General features: G+C 41.2%; 1 protein-coding gene across 4 annotated transcripts in view; it reads left to right on the plus strand.

Moving 5' to 3' along the window:
• The window catches only part of PRORP (protein only RNase P catalytic subunit), a 123581-nt gene extending 108262 nt beyond the window's left edge, over window positions 1-15319 (plus strand). For all 4 annotated transcript variants that reach the window (XM_082617397.1, XM_082617395.1, XM_082617398.1 and 1 more), the window contains 3 exons: window positions 10802-10950; window positions 13655-13850; window positions 15024-15319. In XM_082617397.1, the coding sequence (XP_082473523.1) occupies window positions 10802-10950; window positions 13655-13850; window positions 15024-15155 (477 nt within the window). In that variant the 3' untranslated portion in view covers window positions 15156-15319. The remainder of the gene's footprint in view (window positions 1-10801; window positions 10951-13654; window positions 13851-15023) is intronic.
• Window positions 15320-17132: the final 1813 nt, after the last annotated feature.

Consider the following 17132-nt stretch of genomic DNA (forward strand, 5'->3'; position numbering starts at 1 on the left):
TTTAATCTTCCTGAAATTAGTTTTCAGTCTTCAAAATACTATCCTTTCCTGCCTCACAATGATCAAGGAAACACAGATATTTTACAGAAAAACTAAAAAGACCAAAGGATGCATGTAAATGTTTGGAGAAAAGTCACACTCTGAGTCAAGAGCCAAACCTGCTGTCTTGTAGACAGCTCTGACTCTCAGCTGGCTGGGGAAATCCATCCAGCTAAATGTTCTGAACATTTAGAAAATGTTTGATCATTTTCTAGAAGGCTGGATAACTGTGTGGGCGCTAATGGCATAGACTGGAGAAGACATGGCAGGCAGGAAACACATCCCACACTTGACAGGATGTTCCCAAGGCAGGAAAGGCATTTCTCTTCCTCAGTAGAATTGTTTCATTGACTAAAGACAACATGAGATCATTGAAATTTCCCTAAAATATCAATGACTAACGGAAGCAGGATATAGGACATGGTGAGTCTCATACAAACCAGTGGGATCATTTATGACATCATAATAAAGTAGTAGTATTTTGTGTATATACTTTCTTCCAAGAGTTTCAAAGAGCTTTGCAGACTCAGTCAGTCATCAGAGTTTTAAATCTGTGCTTAAAGCACATGGTCCCAGAGGTGGGAGCAGGACTCCAGCTCAGTGTCAGCCTCTCCTTTCTGGAACTATGCCACCAGGCTTATGAAACTTCCACTCCTTGAATACCACCCAGTGAAAGCTTCCCTCTCTCTCCTCACCTCAGCTTCTGCTGCTTCTCTAAAACACTTCCTTTTCTCACCTTCTTCCAGTACTCCTATCTTCATTAAATGCTCATCTGGATCTTACACGGTATACAACGCTTGAACAGTTCAGCAAAGAAATATCATTGACCTTCTTTAAGTAAAGAGTGATATTTCTTCCTTCCATTCTCACTGGCAAGCAGCAGTAACTCTCAAACGTAGAACTGAGGCTGATACTGTACCAGTGAGTAGCTGGCAGATGAAAACATGGTGAGAGCCTTGAGCCACAACCTTGGTGAGTTTCCTACACTCTCCTCCTCAGTGGCATTTCCAGAGGTACACAGAAAAATGGTGAATTCAGCATTCACTCAAGGACTATTTCTAAGACAGGGATTCTCTTTCCAAAACATAGTTCAAGAGAAAAGTGAAAGGAACAAAGACAAAGAAGAGAATGAAACTAGATATTAGCTTACCTGCAGCCTGTAGGAACATAGAAACAAGTAGAAAACACCATTGTTCTAGTATAAGTTATGACTTCCCTTGTTTCTTCTGTTGTAAACTTTGTGGAATGCACAGTGCATCAGTTTCAAACACTGTGTTTGTGGTCTTCTGAGTTTGACAACACTGCCTCCATAGAGTTCATCAATCAGTGTGCCCTGAGGTGGTTTCACTTTGTCTTAGTTTGTAGGAAACAATTCTCAAAATTAATTAATGCATGAATGAAAATGATCCAAAGAGTCTTTATTTTCTTTTCGTACTTTCTCTTGTCTGCCTTTGACTTAACACCATCATATCCTGAAAGACACCCAGACTCAAATAGGAACCCCCCCGGACCAACCATCCTAGTTCACGCCCCATGTTGCCATGAGGTTGTCTTCAGTGAAGCAGTAGCATAAAGAGTGGACATGTGTTTCCTGGCTGTAGGGTTCCAAACGACCGTGTGTAACTGGTGTGTACTCGGTACCTTTTCACGGTGGAACAATATGCAGGCTATTTGTGGTGGTTTTAAGAATTTCTCTTTGATTTTTTATGGAATTTTAAGTTTTTCTACTTATAAATAACTCAAAATAGTCTCTTTAATGTCAACATTCTGTTTAAAATTAATCTGCTTTCCTTCCCCAGCTCAGGTGCTGAACTACAGGGGTGTGTGTGTGTGTGTGTGTGTGTGTGTGTGTGTGTAAAGAGGGGGCAGGTCAAAGATGAAATCACCTCATGTCCTCCTTGGTGTGAGCACTTGCATGGTTTTATCTGAGAAAAGTGAGGCCTCCAAAAGCTTAGACCCATCGAGTGCATGAGGCCTTGCTCCTCAAACATGCTACCTGGTTGCAATTTGCACCTATAACAGCTTCTGACTGTTTCCAGGGAGAATAATTTCTACTTTAATCAAGCTCCCCTTCTATATCAGATCCTTTAAAGAAAACTATCCAGGGCTGAGTGCAAGAATCTTCAAACTTTCCTTGTTTCCTGAGAGCAATTGACACATTCATTTCACACATCGAATAGCAGCATCAGAAGCTGCCAGGGAATGACACTGGGTGCAGTGTCCACGGAGTGCTGGGCTCTAACAGCAGAAGAGAATTGGGGGGCTGCTCCTAAGGCTAAGATAAGTAGAGCTTCTCACAGTTCCCTCACTGATTCATTAGAGGGGGGCAGGGAGGTTGGACAGAAGGTGGAGAGAGAGGTAGTTGAGGAAGGAAACAGACTTCAGCACTAAAATGCAGCCCCCTGGGACCGACCACCTTATCATATAGACCCCTAGGTGTTTCCTGAAGTCATTAAAAGGAAGAGACGTTGTCAGAGAGAGCCTGCCCTCAAAGCCAAGTGGTTTGGAGATCATTTCTCCAAAAATCTTTTCGTTATAGAAATTGCGAGTGATGACATTTTACATGTTTGTTGATGACGACTTGATAAATGACAACGCTGTTAAGGAGGGTGGGGGGCACCTTATTCACATTTTAGAATTAAAGAGATCTGAACAAACAAATGAGATAGGAATTTGGAATTCCTGACTCAGGCCAGAATGCCAAAGCACAGATCTTATACTATGTAAATATCAATTTGGACTGGTATCTTTAATAGTAAATAGATAGGGAGAGTGATATTAGATGACTGATGTTTCCATTATGGTTCCACCTGGAAATGCCTTTTGACCAAATGTTTACGTGGAGCAAGGGGCAACCGATCAATTGTTATCCCGATCATTATCCCACACTGCAGCCAGGATGCAGAGGGCTGTAAATCTCCCCATTGTCCCCCCTGCTGCCACCTCTAGCCTCACCTGGGCTTTTGCGCTTTTACATCCGCAGTCCACTCAGCTCCCACTCCCAGTCTCGCGCCAGCTGCATCTCATCTGTGTCACAGGCAGCCCTCAAGCCTCCTCTACCACCCCCTCCAGCCTCCCTGGGCCACTGACTCACGTGTGGCACACAGAAAATGGAAGCTATCAGGAGGAATGACCTCACGTGTTGACGTAGTCACCGCATACACGTGCACCAACCACGCAATCAAACCAACGAGCCTGTGCTCAAAACTCACCTCGGTGCAAGAGGTATTCTCATCGCCTGTTCTCTAGATCTCCGCCTTTCTCAGAACCTTGTTCTCGCAATTATCCCTTCTGTGCCTGTATCTTCAGCCTCTACCTTGCTATTGACTTTTTCTGACCAGAATAGAAACATTCTCAAGTCTCTTCCATCTTAAAAAAACAAAAACAAAACCTCCTCCTTACTCAGTGAAGCTTCTGGAAGGTTGGAGGTTGTAAAGAGGCCACACCACTCAGTATCTGAAATGAAAAGCATAATTGATAGTGATTTTTGGTAAGCAAAAAAGAGCCGTGCTTGTAAGACAGTCTCTCTGGACAAAGCAGACTGCAGCTTTATATATAGAGTTTAGGAAACCAAGTGAATTTACCATCCTGCCCACCATGGCATCATCAAAATGCCGCCTCTGGGGCGCAGGCCATGTTTTGGTGTGTCTGTAGCGCTGATGCCTCGTCTCTCTTTCCTTCTTGAAACGCTCCTTATAGCCTTTCTGAGAGACTGGTCACTGTCTCCTGGTTTTCTTCTGTCTCTCTGGCCATTCCTCAGCTTCCATTGATGGCTTTTCTTATAACTCTGTCTTTTAAGTAATAATGTTCCTCAGTTTTCATCCTCTGCTCCTTTCCTTCTGAGTCTGTTAGACCTCTTCCACTCGCTGATGGCTCCTGCCTATATATGTTTCCTGATGACTCCAAATCTTTATTTTATCTCAAAGCCCTCTCCTAAATGTCACCTGACTGGCTGCCCATTGGGCCTCTCCCGCCTGGGGATATCACGAGCTCCGCCTCTCGTAGACCCTGTCTTGCTGCCATCATCCATCCAGTTGTCCAACTCTTCTTTGGTTTATTCCTCTCCCTGTTTCCTACATTCAGTCAATGACTAAGTCTGATCAGTTCTGCTTTACTCACAGAGGGCTCTCTTCTCTCCATCCTTACTGCCAGCACCTCAGTTCTCATTATCTGTTACCTGAATTACTGCAGAAGCCCCCTTACTTGATTTCCCTATTCTAGTTCAGCCTTCTTGCAATCCACAATTTTGACCTCTCTAAATGGGTAGTCATGTCACGCTCCTGTTTAAATCCTTTTTTTTTCTCCACTGCTTTCAGGTGGTAAAAGATTCCTTATCATGGTTTACACAGACCCCTGTGATCTGACCCTTACAGTCATTTCCAGCCTTATATCTCACACTCCCTGTGTCAACCTCCCACACCTCGGTGGTTCCCTGAATTCAGCGCACTAATAAAGAGCGCCCACCTTCAACATGCTGCTTCTTGTCCTTGGAAACTCCCATTCCTTGCCCGGATTAATTCATCTGAAAACACAGCTCAGCCGTTGCTTCCTTTGTGGTGACTTCCCTGACCACCGTCCCTACCCCCGGTCTGATTTAAGTGCTCATTCTTTGTCCTCCTCCTTAGCACTTTTTACATCACATTACAGTCATTTGACTGCAACCTCCTGGAGGCTAGGGATAAATGTGTCTTTATATCGGTATCTGCATCCCCAATACCCTCTGCCTAGTGACTGACAGAGAAGTTGCTCATTTTTGATGAATGAACTGACCTTTTCACTTTATCAGGGCCACAATTCTAAATGTACACATGCACACACACACTCATACATACCAAAAAAACCCTTGAATCTGATCAAGTCTCTAGGTCTAACTACCAATTTATAGGAAACATAGAAAGACTAGAGAATATGTTACATGATACCACAGGGATGCTGTTAGCAAAATCTAAATGTGGGAACTTCCATCAGACTAGCCTCTGCATTTCTTTAACTGCAATCAGGCAATGGCAATGTATGGAGTTCTTTTAGATGCTGATTTTTAAAAAAGTATGTAACCTAGAGAAATATAAATACTGATTGTATGTTTGATATTAAGGAATTATTGTTAATTTTTTTAGATGTGATCATGGTATTATGCTTATTTTTTTAAGAGTCCTTATATTTAGAAATACATTCTGACATATTCACAGTTGAAATGATATGATGTCTAGGATTTGTTTCAGAATAATATGAGGCAGAAGTAGGTGCAGATATAGATTAAATTAGATTGGCCATGACCTGATAATTATTGAAGCTGGGTGACGGGCACATCATGCTATTCTGCTTATTTTTGTTTATATTTAAAATTTTCTGTAGTAAAACTTTTTATTGTGGTAAAATATACGTAACATACAATGTATCATTTTAACCATTTTCAAGTGTATGATTCAGTAGCATTAAGTACTTTACGTTGTTGTGCAACAATCCCCGTCATCCATCTCCAGAACTTCTTCATCTTCCCAGACTGAAACTCTATACCCATTAAACAATAACTCCTTTATTTCCCTTTCTCTGGCCCCTGACAACCACCATTCTATTTTCTGTCTCTGTGAATTTGACTACTCTAGGTAACTCGTATAAATGAAATCATACAATATTCGTCCTTTTGTGTCTGACTTATTGTCTTCAGGGTTCATCCAAGACCAAACTGGGCCTTCATAGGAAGGATAAAGGGGTATGTGACAAATATCCATATGTACAGAATGGTCGATATCCTGGAAAAGGCAATCCTCCCCCTTGAGACTCTGAACAGGGATTAGATTTAAATGAGAGAGATGTGGAAGAGTTTCCTTGAGCTCAGGGCAGTCATGATGACAGAAGCCAAGATCCATTCTGGGGGACTTCCGTGGTGGTGCAGTGAATAAGACTGCATGCTCCCTGGGGCTTCCCTGGTGGCGCAGTGGTTGAGAGTCCACCTGCCGATGGAGGGGACACAGGTTCGTGCCCCGGTCCGGGAAGATCCCACATGCCACAGAGCGGCTGGGCCCGTGAGCCATGGCCGCTGAGCCTGTGCGTCTGGAGCCTGTGCTCCGCAACGGGAGAGGCCACAACAGTGAGAGGCCCGCGTACCGCAAAAAAAAAAGGCTCCATGCTCCCAATACAGGGGCCCCAGGTTTGATCCCTGGTCAAGGAACTAGATCCCACATGCATGATACAACTAAGAGTTTGCATGCCACAACTAAGGAGCCCGTGTGCCGCAACTAAGGAACTGGCAAGCCACAACTAAGGAGCCCGCCTGCTGCAACTAAGACCCAGTGCAAGCAAATAAATAAATAAATAAATACTAAAGGGAAAAAAAAAAGATCCACTCTGGGATGTTCTCAACCTGGAGAACCCAGAGATGGTGAGGACAGTTCTAGACTTGCCTAAGGGGTCTGGAATCTGAGCCACACAGTAGAGCAAAATGCACAGTACAGCTGATTCCAGAGAATATTTAAATTTCCTAATTGATTCCAGAACTCTGGGTACTCAGTATCTCAAGGTTAAGCTGGAATCAGATCTCACCCGCCTCCCCTCCCACATTGCTCCTTAAGATGTCTAAAGGATGATTCTCCAAAAACCAGAAGAGTAAAAACAAGTTGCAGCTTAATATTTGGTGCAAACATTTTCTGGTTTGGCTTCTATTCTAATTTGGTTTGTCTCTGGTAGGAATACATAAGAGGGTTTTTTTTTTAATTCATAAGTGACATTACTCATAAGTGACTTACTTTTGGCATAAAACTGCTGAAAGGTAGTTCCTAAGCTTAGGCTAAAAATACAATTGGCAGAGCTACATGTGGTAGAAATAAGTGCATAGGGATGCTCAGGAAATAGAAAAGCTGCCTGAGAGGTGGGAGAGGCCAATGAGAGCAAGAGCTTTTCTGAGTAATCCTAAATAGCAAGTGTAACTTCCTCTCCCTATTCTTAACTTTCTACCTCCCCCTCTGCAGTCTCTGACATTTCCTGAGTTGTGTGGACTGTAGATCTTCAAAATTCTAAAGTCTTTGGGATTTAATGTCTACAGACATTAGAAGTTCTATGCCAGTTCTTCCAGCAAGATAGCTATAATCAATATGCCTCATATATAGGGATATTCATTACAGGATAAGTTCAAGAAGGAAGGTTTTGGAAATAACCCAAATATCCATCGACATGAATAGATAAACAAAATGTTGTATATACACACAATGGAATACTATTCAGGCTTAAAAAGGAATAAAATTCTGGTATGTGCTCTGTCTTTTAATTGATGTATTAAAAACCTTTATATTTTATGTTATTGTTGATATGTTAGGGCTTATGCCTGCCATTTTATTTTTTGTTTTCTATCATCTCTGTTTTCTGTTTCTGTTTTATTTTTCCTGCCTTCCTGTGGGCTACTTTAACTTTTTTTAGAATTCCATTTTTATGTGTCTATAGTGGGTATTTTGTTTTGTTTTTTAATCATAGTGTTTTTGAGTATACTCTTTGTATAGCATTTTTAATGGTTGCTCTAGGTATTACATGTGTATACACACACACACACACACATATAACATCACAGTCTCCTGGTGTTATCACTTCAGCAGGTTTTCTGTGTTGCTAGACTGCGTCTTTTCTGGTCCTTTGGCTAGTGAGAACTGGCCTTTGTTGGTCTTTTTTTGTCTGCATCCATTGGCATTTCCAGGTTGCTGGCTTCTTGATCTCCAAGTATAGGATATATGAGGCAAAAAGAAAATCCAAATAACACCAACATGTCATTCCTCACGTCCCAAGGTCCCTAGCCAGTCTACCTTTTTGTCTCTACTTTTCAAAGTCTTATGTTTGTTTTATATATAACATCTGGGGTTTTAGTTGTACGTGGTGGAAGAAATAGGGAAAAGTACATCCACTCCATCTTCCCAGAAGTGGAAATTTCTCCCCATTTTATTTTTGATCTAACATAGAATTAAGGTGAATTTACTTTTTCTTTACTATTCTAAGTATACCTATGACTCTGACCCAGCCCACTGGATCCAGCCTTGGAATTTACCCCAGAGGAAGTAAGCTCATAGCTAGATTGTCCACAGAATTTCAGGCAAGTGCCTCTGTTCCGTACACTTATCTTTCTTTCTGTGTCTTTATTCTCCCTTGTTTGCATCATTTTCAGAGAGCTGCTACTAGTAGAGACCTCTCAGCCACAAGATGGTGCCTCAGAGTAGTTCAGGCTAAGCCTTTTCTGCTCGTCCTTGGGCCCCTACCTTTAACTTAATATTAGTAAACTCAAGGCTATTTATCTAAACCAAGGTATAGATGTGAAGACCCAATTTTGTTTTTCTTTAAGCCATGTCTTCTCAAATGCATGGAATCAGTATCAAAAATTGGTTTTGTTTGATTTTTTTTGTATCTTTAAAATACTTTGTGGGAATTCATATAGGAATTTTTAGAAAGCAATAGTCATTCCTCTTAATGAATCCAGTTGTCATTTTGTATCTGGGCTCATTGAAAATAATCTGTCATCTCAGCATAGCTTTAATAAAGGAATGTTATAAATGCACTTTGAAGGAGATACACTCTCATTGTCTTTTGGGGTGTTTGAATCCATGAACCAAACTTTTTTAGTGAAGATGTTTACTTTTAATTACTAACCCAACTTTTAAAATAGTGGCTTATAAGATTATGTAAAAATGCATAGAATAAATAGACTGGCAAAAACATGTTAGCAGTCTTTGGGTAGTGAGGTGTGAGTGATTTCTTCTTTCACCTTCTTGTTTATATTTTTCAAGTTTTCAATAATGAGCTACTTTTTGGTAGATTAAAAATAGAGGTAGGCATATTCTTCAGCTAATCAGAAAATGTTTATTAACCATCCAGTATATGTAGAGCCAGCATATACATCTTCCCAGGCTTGACAGTTGGGTAAGAAAATTATTAGGCACTCCCTCACTAAAGGCAGGGGCCATGTCTTTCAAAATTTTGTAAGCTGTGATACCTACCATGTGCCTTGTACATAGAGAGGCCTGGGAAATAACTGTTGAATGAACACAGAAGCCATTATTCATAGCTTTGAAGGGAAGAATTTTATTTTACTGGTCGTAAAACTTTGGGTCAGAGTCCTCACACTGGTCTTGATACACTTCTCTGCTTGAGTATCAGCTCACATTCAGTGGCCAACTTGTGTCTATTCTGTCCTTTAATTCTAGAACTAAGAATTCGTGATAATAAAACTCACTACTGTTTCCTAAAATAATAAGATTAGTAATGGAGTTGGATGGGCCAAAAAAATACATAAATCCGAAGCATTAAACAGTAATTTAAAAATTCAGCCCTTGTTAATTCATTATTAGACTAACAGGAGTCTGCATGTGTATTAGACATAACAGGTACTCAAGCAATATTTGACAACTGACGAAATAAATTAATGAAATTTTATTGATCAGAGAATTTTAAATAATATCCTGAAAGTCTACATGGGAAGAAATTTATGAGTAAGGGGAAGCTAGACTAAAGAAAATGCCTTTTCTAACCAAGACCCAAGAAAACTAAGGATTCTTCAATGACTTTCAACTTGTGATTTTCGTAGGCCCAGCAGTTGTTTTTTTTTTTAATAAAAAAATATTTTTAATTTTATTTACTTTTGGCTGCGTTGGGTCTTCGTTGCTGCACATGGGCTTTCTCTAGTTGTGACGAGTAGGGGCTACTCTTCGTTGTGGTGTGCGGGCTTCTCATTGCGGTGGCTTCTCTTGTTGCAGAGCATGGGTTCTAGGGTGCACGGGCTTCAGTAGTTGTGGTGCGTGGGCTCAGTAGTTGTGGCACATGGGCTTTGTTGCTCCGCAGCATGTGGGATCTTCTCAGACCAGGGATCGAACCAGTGTCCCCTGCACTGGCAGGCAGATTCTTATCCACTGCACCACCAGTGAAGTCCCAGCCCAACAGTTTTTATAAATTACAGAACTTTTATACTTCCGATACACTATTATATAACTTAAGTTATAGTTTTTCATTAGCTTTTACATATTATACTTAGTAATATCCATTAATAGCTTAGTTTAATAGGTTTTACGTAAAAGTAATCTATGGACTTTTCCTTATGAAAGAATGAATGTAAGCAAGCTCACCAAAGTACTAGATTTACTAAAAATCCCAGTGTAAACTTTTGAGAGGAGTTCATGTGCGCACAAGACATGTGGAAAGTGGAGAGAATGGGGAGTAGATTCACTGAGTGGAAAATAAGCTAGAGAATGGAAATTGACAGACCTTTGGGAGGAAAAAGGGATTTCAGTGAAAGGTAGCAGTCTCAGCAGAGTCATGACATGGAAAAGTTGACTGAAAAGTCAGTATTCTGGCTATTTACAAACTTAAAAAAAAAAGTAGAACCCTTTACTCGAATAAAAGCCTATGCAGAATACCAATATATAAATACTGTATACAAAAACTGAGCTGTTGGGGTTGAAACAAGGTTGGGAGTGTGTAGGGACCAAACCCCAACCTTCTTAGTCCCCCTACCTCTATCCCCATGGGCTCTAGGGAATGCAGTCTATGCTTAGAAACCTCCCCAGGTATCCAGTGTAGCCTGGCCGGTGGGCAGGTGTTAGACATTAAGTTGTGACCAGGGAGCATTTTCCTCATGCTTATTTGCAAAGATGGACTGTTATTTTAAGGAATGTTTTCTCACCTCTTACCGGAAAAGACTATTTGACCATTGAGATTACCATCTGCAAGAATCACTCCCCTTACTTGAGATTCTTCCCTTGACCCTCTTGGGGACTGGCTTTGTGTTTTTTAGCTCTTGGATGTGGTCTCTCAACTAGCCAAGCAGAATCTTCAAGTGCTGGTCCTGGGCCGGAAGCATATGTTAAAGCAGAATTCCCGGTGGAGGAAGGATGATATGGAAAAGGTGCAAAAGCAAGCCAGCTTTTTTTTTGCTGACAACATGTAGGTATTGAAGTTATTAAGTGAGTTACACTAGGCTCCAGTCATCTGCTTGTTACCTATTTTTTGCCATTTTTTAAAGTGCATGTGTGTGTATGTATGTATATATACTCAGCCTCATTCCAAAAAAAAAAAAATTTGAGACAGCTTACAAAAATATAGTTTTTACAGCAGGATAAACTTAAATAGATGAGGAAATCAGGTTAAAGGAGAAATGAGTTAAAGCCCCAAATGAGATTAGTACACAGAATGCATGCCATAAATTCCTAAATAGATCATTTAACAAATATTTTACAAATATGAGCACCTTCTGTGTTCTTGGAGAAACAGCAGTGAACAAGACCAAGTCCCTGCCCTCTTGTGACTTAACAGTAAACAGGTAAACAAATACACAGGTAATGTAATTCCAGGCAGTGATCGAAGCTGTGAAGACAATGAAGCAGAGTAAGGAGCTGGAAGGGGACTAGGTCGGGGATAGGTCAGAGGGGAGTGGAAAAAGCCTTTGGGAGGGGACAGATGTGAAGGGAATGAGTGAGTCATTTGAGAAAGGGGGAAGGGTGCTGGGAAGAAGCTACCAGGCAGAGGGAACAGCAAGTGTTGAAAAGGGCCTGAGGCAGGAATGAGGAAGGCTGGCAGGCCAGTGTGGATGGGCTGGGGGCAGCAAGAGGGAAGGTAGTCAGTTCTGAGGTCCGAGAAAAGGCAGGGACCACCTTGCAGAGTTCCTCGTGGGCTCTGGATTTTCTTCTCAATGTAAAGGGAATGTTGCTATGAGCTACAGCTTCCCAGGAAGCCAAAGGAACAAGGAAAACATGGTCAGCCACATAATATACAGTGTCCATAGAGTATGAAAAAGCAGCTGATCAGAAGGAGCACAGATCCACAACAGCACGTATTAACTTTCAGCATGCATTTAGGTTTTCACACTGTTCATGCCGACAAAGGTTTATTTCCAACTTTGCATGGATAATGAGCGCACCTCAGCCCCAAGTCTAGGTTTCATTAGATTGAATGTTATAACTTCAAGGTTTGTCAGTATTCCCCAAGTCATTTCTTCTTAAAAAGGTCAAATGGAGGAATTCCCTGGCAGTCCAGTGGGTAGGACTCGGCACTCACTGCCGTGGCCCAGGTTCAATCCCTGGTCGGGAAACTAAGAATCTTGCAGGCTGCACAGCGCGTTCCCCTCCTCCCCGGAAAAGAAAGGTCAAATGGCACTCAGTGCACAAAGCTGGAAGCTAACCCCTCCTTCAGATCCCAAACCAAATCCCATTTTTCTTTAGCTAAGTCCTTTTATTTATTCATGGGAGGGGGGTGCTTCCATCTCTCCAGGACTATAAGACAATAATAATGCTCTTCATGCAGTCACCTTAGGCAATACTGGGTAAACCTTAAGAGCGCAGGCTTGGGAATGAATCCACCCAGGTTTAGATCATGGCCCTGCCACTTCCTGTCTGGGAAGGCGTTTCCCTTCTCTGTGTTTTCTTTTCTTCATATGCAACCCTCATGAGGATTAAATGAGAAGAAACTTACAAATCATACAGCACCAAGTACATGGCAGGCGCGTATGTTTGTTGCTGTCACCATCATCATTATTTTTCTTAGGTGGAAGAACTGGATAAATGCAGTGTTATAACCAAGAAGCCTGTTGAAAATTGGTCTCGTGTTTGGTTTGGAGCCTGTATTTATTGCATACACTGAAGATCCAAACCCAGTTGTAAAGATTGATTCAGGGACATTCTATGGCTTTGGATTTGAGTATTTACATTTGTAACATTAACTCTGTTTTCCATTAATGTGCCGAAGAAGCCTGTTCAACCATGCAGTAGAGAGAGCAGTATAGTGAATCCCCACGTGACTGTCGCCCCGCTCCAGCAGTCACCGTCATTTGTTAACCTTGCTCCATACAACCTCCACATGTTTTCTCTTTTCTTTTCCTCTCTCTTTTTCCTGGAGATTTTTCAGACAGATCCCAGTTGTTTTATCATTTCACTTGAAATACGTCAGTATAAGGTAAACTTTAAAGGGTCCACTTTGGGTCATTTGGATCAAGGCATAGGGCTTATCACATGTTGCTGTCCAAATCTCCTGAGCCAAGGTAGCCACCGCTGTTTTTACAGCACATGTATTCAAGTGGTCAGCACTGATGTTGAGGGCCCATTGGAGGCTTTGTGCTCCTGGCTCTTCTCAAGTTGGAGATGCCTTTGGGGTGCTGATCAGGATGACTACCCAGAAGCTGCTTGGGGATAACCAGTTTCAGCTTTGAGGTCAGCCCCTTACTTTTGCAAGAAATTGTCATCCTGCCCTGTTAGTATTATGAATTCGAGTGAGGAATGGAGACAGGGAAAGGTGTGCTCTGTGGTGGATGAAGCAGATAGGAAAAACACCCTGGGAACACAGAGACCCAGCTTTTGAGTATGATGAGAGAATTACTGTTAGAGTTCTCCATTCTAGTGGAAGAGCCCAGTTGAGCTGCTAAGAATCCCTAGCATTAGCATTCCTTTCCCCTTAGCTTTCCATCTGTGTTCTAGATAGTGTTGTCTACCAGCTAGGACTTGCAGACGGCTCTTACGTATCACTGAGATCATGTCAGTTAAGAAAGCAGAACACTTCTGAGGAAAGTAGAGTAAGAAGAAAACAGCATGGTGAAGAATGCTGTTCTTTGCCTCTTTGGGCGTGTGCTTGATTGTGTTCTTTCTTATGCCTGACTCAGCTCAGAGGACGATCCATTCCTTCTGTATGCCACACTGCACTCGGGGAACCACTGCAAGTTTATCACAAAAGATCTGATGCGGGACCACAAGGCCTGTCTGCCTGATGCCAAGACCCAACGCCTGTTCTTTAAGTGGCAGCAGGGACATCAGCTGGCAATTGTTAGTAGGCATCCGGGATCAAAAATAACTTTTCAGGTATGTTACCTGTTCTCTACATAATGTCAGCAGAGCCAAGTAGATAGTAAGAATGTGGCATAGTCAACTAGTTCTCAATGTTTTATTTTACTTCTAAATATTGATTGATTGATTGATTGATATATTTGGCTGCACTGGGTTTTAGTTGCGGCATGCATGCGGGATCTAGTTCCCTGACCAGGGATCGAAACCAGGCCCCATGCATTGGGAGCACAGAGTCTTAACCACTGGACCACCCGGGAAGTCCCTCAATGTTTTATTTTTCTCAGCTTTAGTTCGGTATTTGGAATTACCCAGATCCTAGAAACACAGAGTCTGCCAGAGCAAAGTTTTCATAGGCCAACCCCACGTTAATTGACATGTTGAAAACACCTGTAATGTCATCAGTTGTGACATCAATTACAAATCCTCATATGTGTTTTTTATTCTCCTGCTTATTTACAATAGCTCAAAATTCCATATTCCTTATGGTTCGTCATAACTTCTATTTCTGCTAAATAACTCCTTTTTCCTGTTTAATCCACTGCTGTGGCACGGTCTCAATTGAGTTCTTTTTTTTTTTTTTTTTTTTTTTGAGTTCTTTTTTGATTCTAGTTTAAATACCTGTAAGTACAAGGATTCATCCTGTGTGAAAGCAAAGGGAGAAAATCTAAAGGCGAGTTACTACAGAAAAATACACTAGCCAATGATAAATATGGTCCAGTGGTCAAAAAATGTATAAAACAACGTTTATAGGAAATATGGTATCAAATTACCACAGAGATACAGTCAGTCACTAACAGTTCTGTTAGTTTCAAGCGTACAGCAAAGTGACTCAGTTATACATATATATGTATATATATATATTCTTTTTCAGATTCTTTTCCATTATAGGTTATTACAAAATATTGAGTATAGTTCCCTGTGCTGTACCGTAGGTCCTTGTTGTTTACCTGTTTTACATATAGTAGTGTGTATGTGTCAATCCCAACTCCTAATTTATCCCGCCCCCTACGGCCCCCCACCCCCGGCATTCATCTTCACAGAGTTAGCTGCTCTTTCAAAATCCATTGTTAAGTAAGACAGAGACTACATCTCTGAAGCAAACTGAGAAGCTGTCAGAAGAGAAAGGGAAATGGCTAGATATTCCTTTAGTGTTGTTCTCAATGTGTGGTTCCCTTTTTAATTCAACAGCATATTCTCATCTATGACACCGTGGTGCAAACAACTGGAGACTCGTGGCACATACCTTATGATGACAACCTGGTGGAAAGATATTCCTACGAAGTGCCAACCAAATGGCTTTGCCTTCACCGGAAGACATAAAGACTCTTACCCCCATGCTAAACTTGTGTTTGTGTGTCCTCCTGGTTGGCATCAGAGCTCTTAAGTTGATTGTTGATGCTTGTTTAGAGCATTGCTTCTGTCCTGTCTGATCCAGTTTGTCCTGTTTGGTCCAGTTGGTTTGCATATCAATAAATTGATTTTTTAATAAGATATAATATATTTTCATAACCGGTTGCATTTTTTCCCCTAACATTTGTTAGGATTTGAGGCTTATCCAAAGTTGGGGAACTTGGTGCAGAGTGATACCTACCTTTCTCCTATTGAGCCAGCTATTCCACTTACTTGGGCAACAGGGTCTTCTGGTATCCATTTTGCTACCCTTCCAGGTCCACCAATAGCAGAACCAATCCATCTGGCCCTGGGCTCTGGGTTGTTTGTAAACCCTTTCTCCATTTCTGATATCATCTCATCCTCTACATGTTATCTCCTTCCCACACTGAATCACTTGTGGTCCTGTATGATGAGCTGGCCCAGATGTCAGATGTGTATTAGCAACTTTTACTTATCACCCAATGATTTGGGTTGGAGGAAAGGGGGCAATTCCTTCTCTTTAAATTGTGATTGTTTCTTCTTCATCCTATAATGCCTTTTCCAGACTAATTCAGCATTTTGTCAACACTATTAATTCCATCACTTGGTATGAGGGCTTTCTAAAGTATATAGATTATTTTCATTTTATCAAGATTGACTTACTTTACCAAAGTGAGTAATTTGTTGCCTCTCTGTTTTACTCCCTTGCTAGGCAGCTTATGTCTTGATTTTAGCTGAAAATATTCGTGTCTGTAACACTTCTTAACAGTTCTTTCCTTACTCATACATACTATATAATTTGATATTCAAGAGCAGACAAAACCAGTCTATGGTGATAAAAATCAGAATACTAGTTGCCTGAGGAAAAGGGCACAAGAGAGTTTTGTGGGGGTGATGGAAAGTTCTGAGTGGTGCTGACATAGGTGTATGTATATATTAGTCAAATTCATCACACTAAACACTTAAAATTGATGCATTTACAACAACGTAACTGAAAAAAGTATGTTAGCATAAAAAAGTTATTTACATGAAAAAACAATGACTTCATTTATATCAAACAATGTACATGGATATAAGTAAGGTGTGTATTATGCACAGAGACAATCCAGGAAAAACAGAGGAGGGGATGTTTTACCTCCTTACGCATTGTTGGATTCAACACTACTGCCCCCTAGAGGAAGGAGCTCTCCAGACAAGTGCCTGATACATTGAGGGCATTGAAAGATGCTGAGAATCGGAAAGCTCTCATAAATCCAACCTGTTTATTTTCTAGATTTCATGAACTACCTACTTAGAACACTGTGCTTTCAGCGAGCTAAACTTTTTTTTAAGAAACTATCCTAGTTTTAAGAAAATAAGGAAAGAAAGCATTTGTTAAATAAGCTTGTCTAAAAGCGTAATGCAAATTCCTCACAAGTTGCTCTAGAGATGGGAGAGGATACAAAAAGAATCATAGAACTTCAGAGCAGGAGTGAACCTTGAAGAACATAAAGTCCAACAGTCACATTTTATAGAGGAGGAATAGACCCAGGAAGATGCAATGGCTCCCTTGGATCCCACAGAGACATTTCAACCGTAACCCAGCTCTTCTGATTCTCAAGTCAAATAGTCTTTCTTCTACTGTACACTGTAACTTAGACTAGAGTAGTTCATAAAAACTCAGACAGACTGAATGGTAGAGCATCCGGTATGTAGATTTAGAAACTTCGTTAGCCACATAAGAGAAAGTGGGGAGAATGAGAGGAAGGGAACAGGCAGGATGACCTCTTCAAGGGCTCACATTTCCACGGTGGCTCATCAGGGTAGAAAATTGTGTTAGGGAAACTACATTATTTGTGAACTCTTTAATACCATTCCAAAACAAAACCCTAATTTCTGCTTGTAAACTGAGGTGCATCTGGCATTTGTCCGGGAGCAGGGCAATTC

The sequence above is a fragment of the Mesoplodon mirus genome (assembly GCF_964341445.2).
Source record: "Mesoplodon mirus genome assembly, chromosome: 4".
NCBI lineage: Eukaryota > Metazoa > Chordata > Mammalia > Artiodactyla > Ziphiidae > Mesoplodon > Mesoplodon mirus.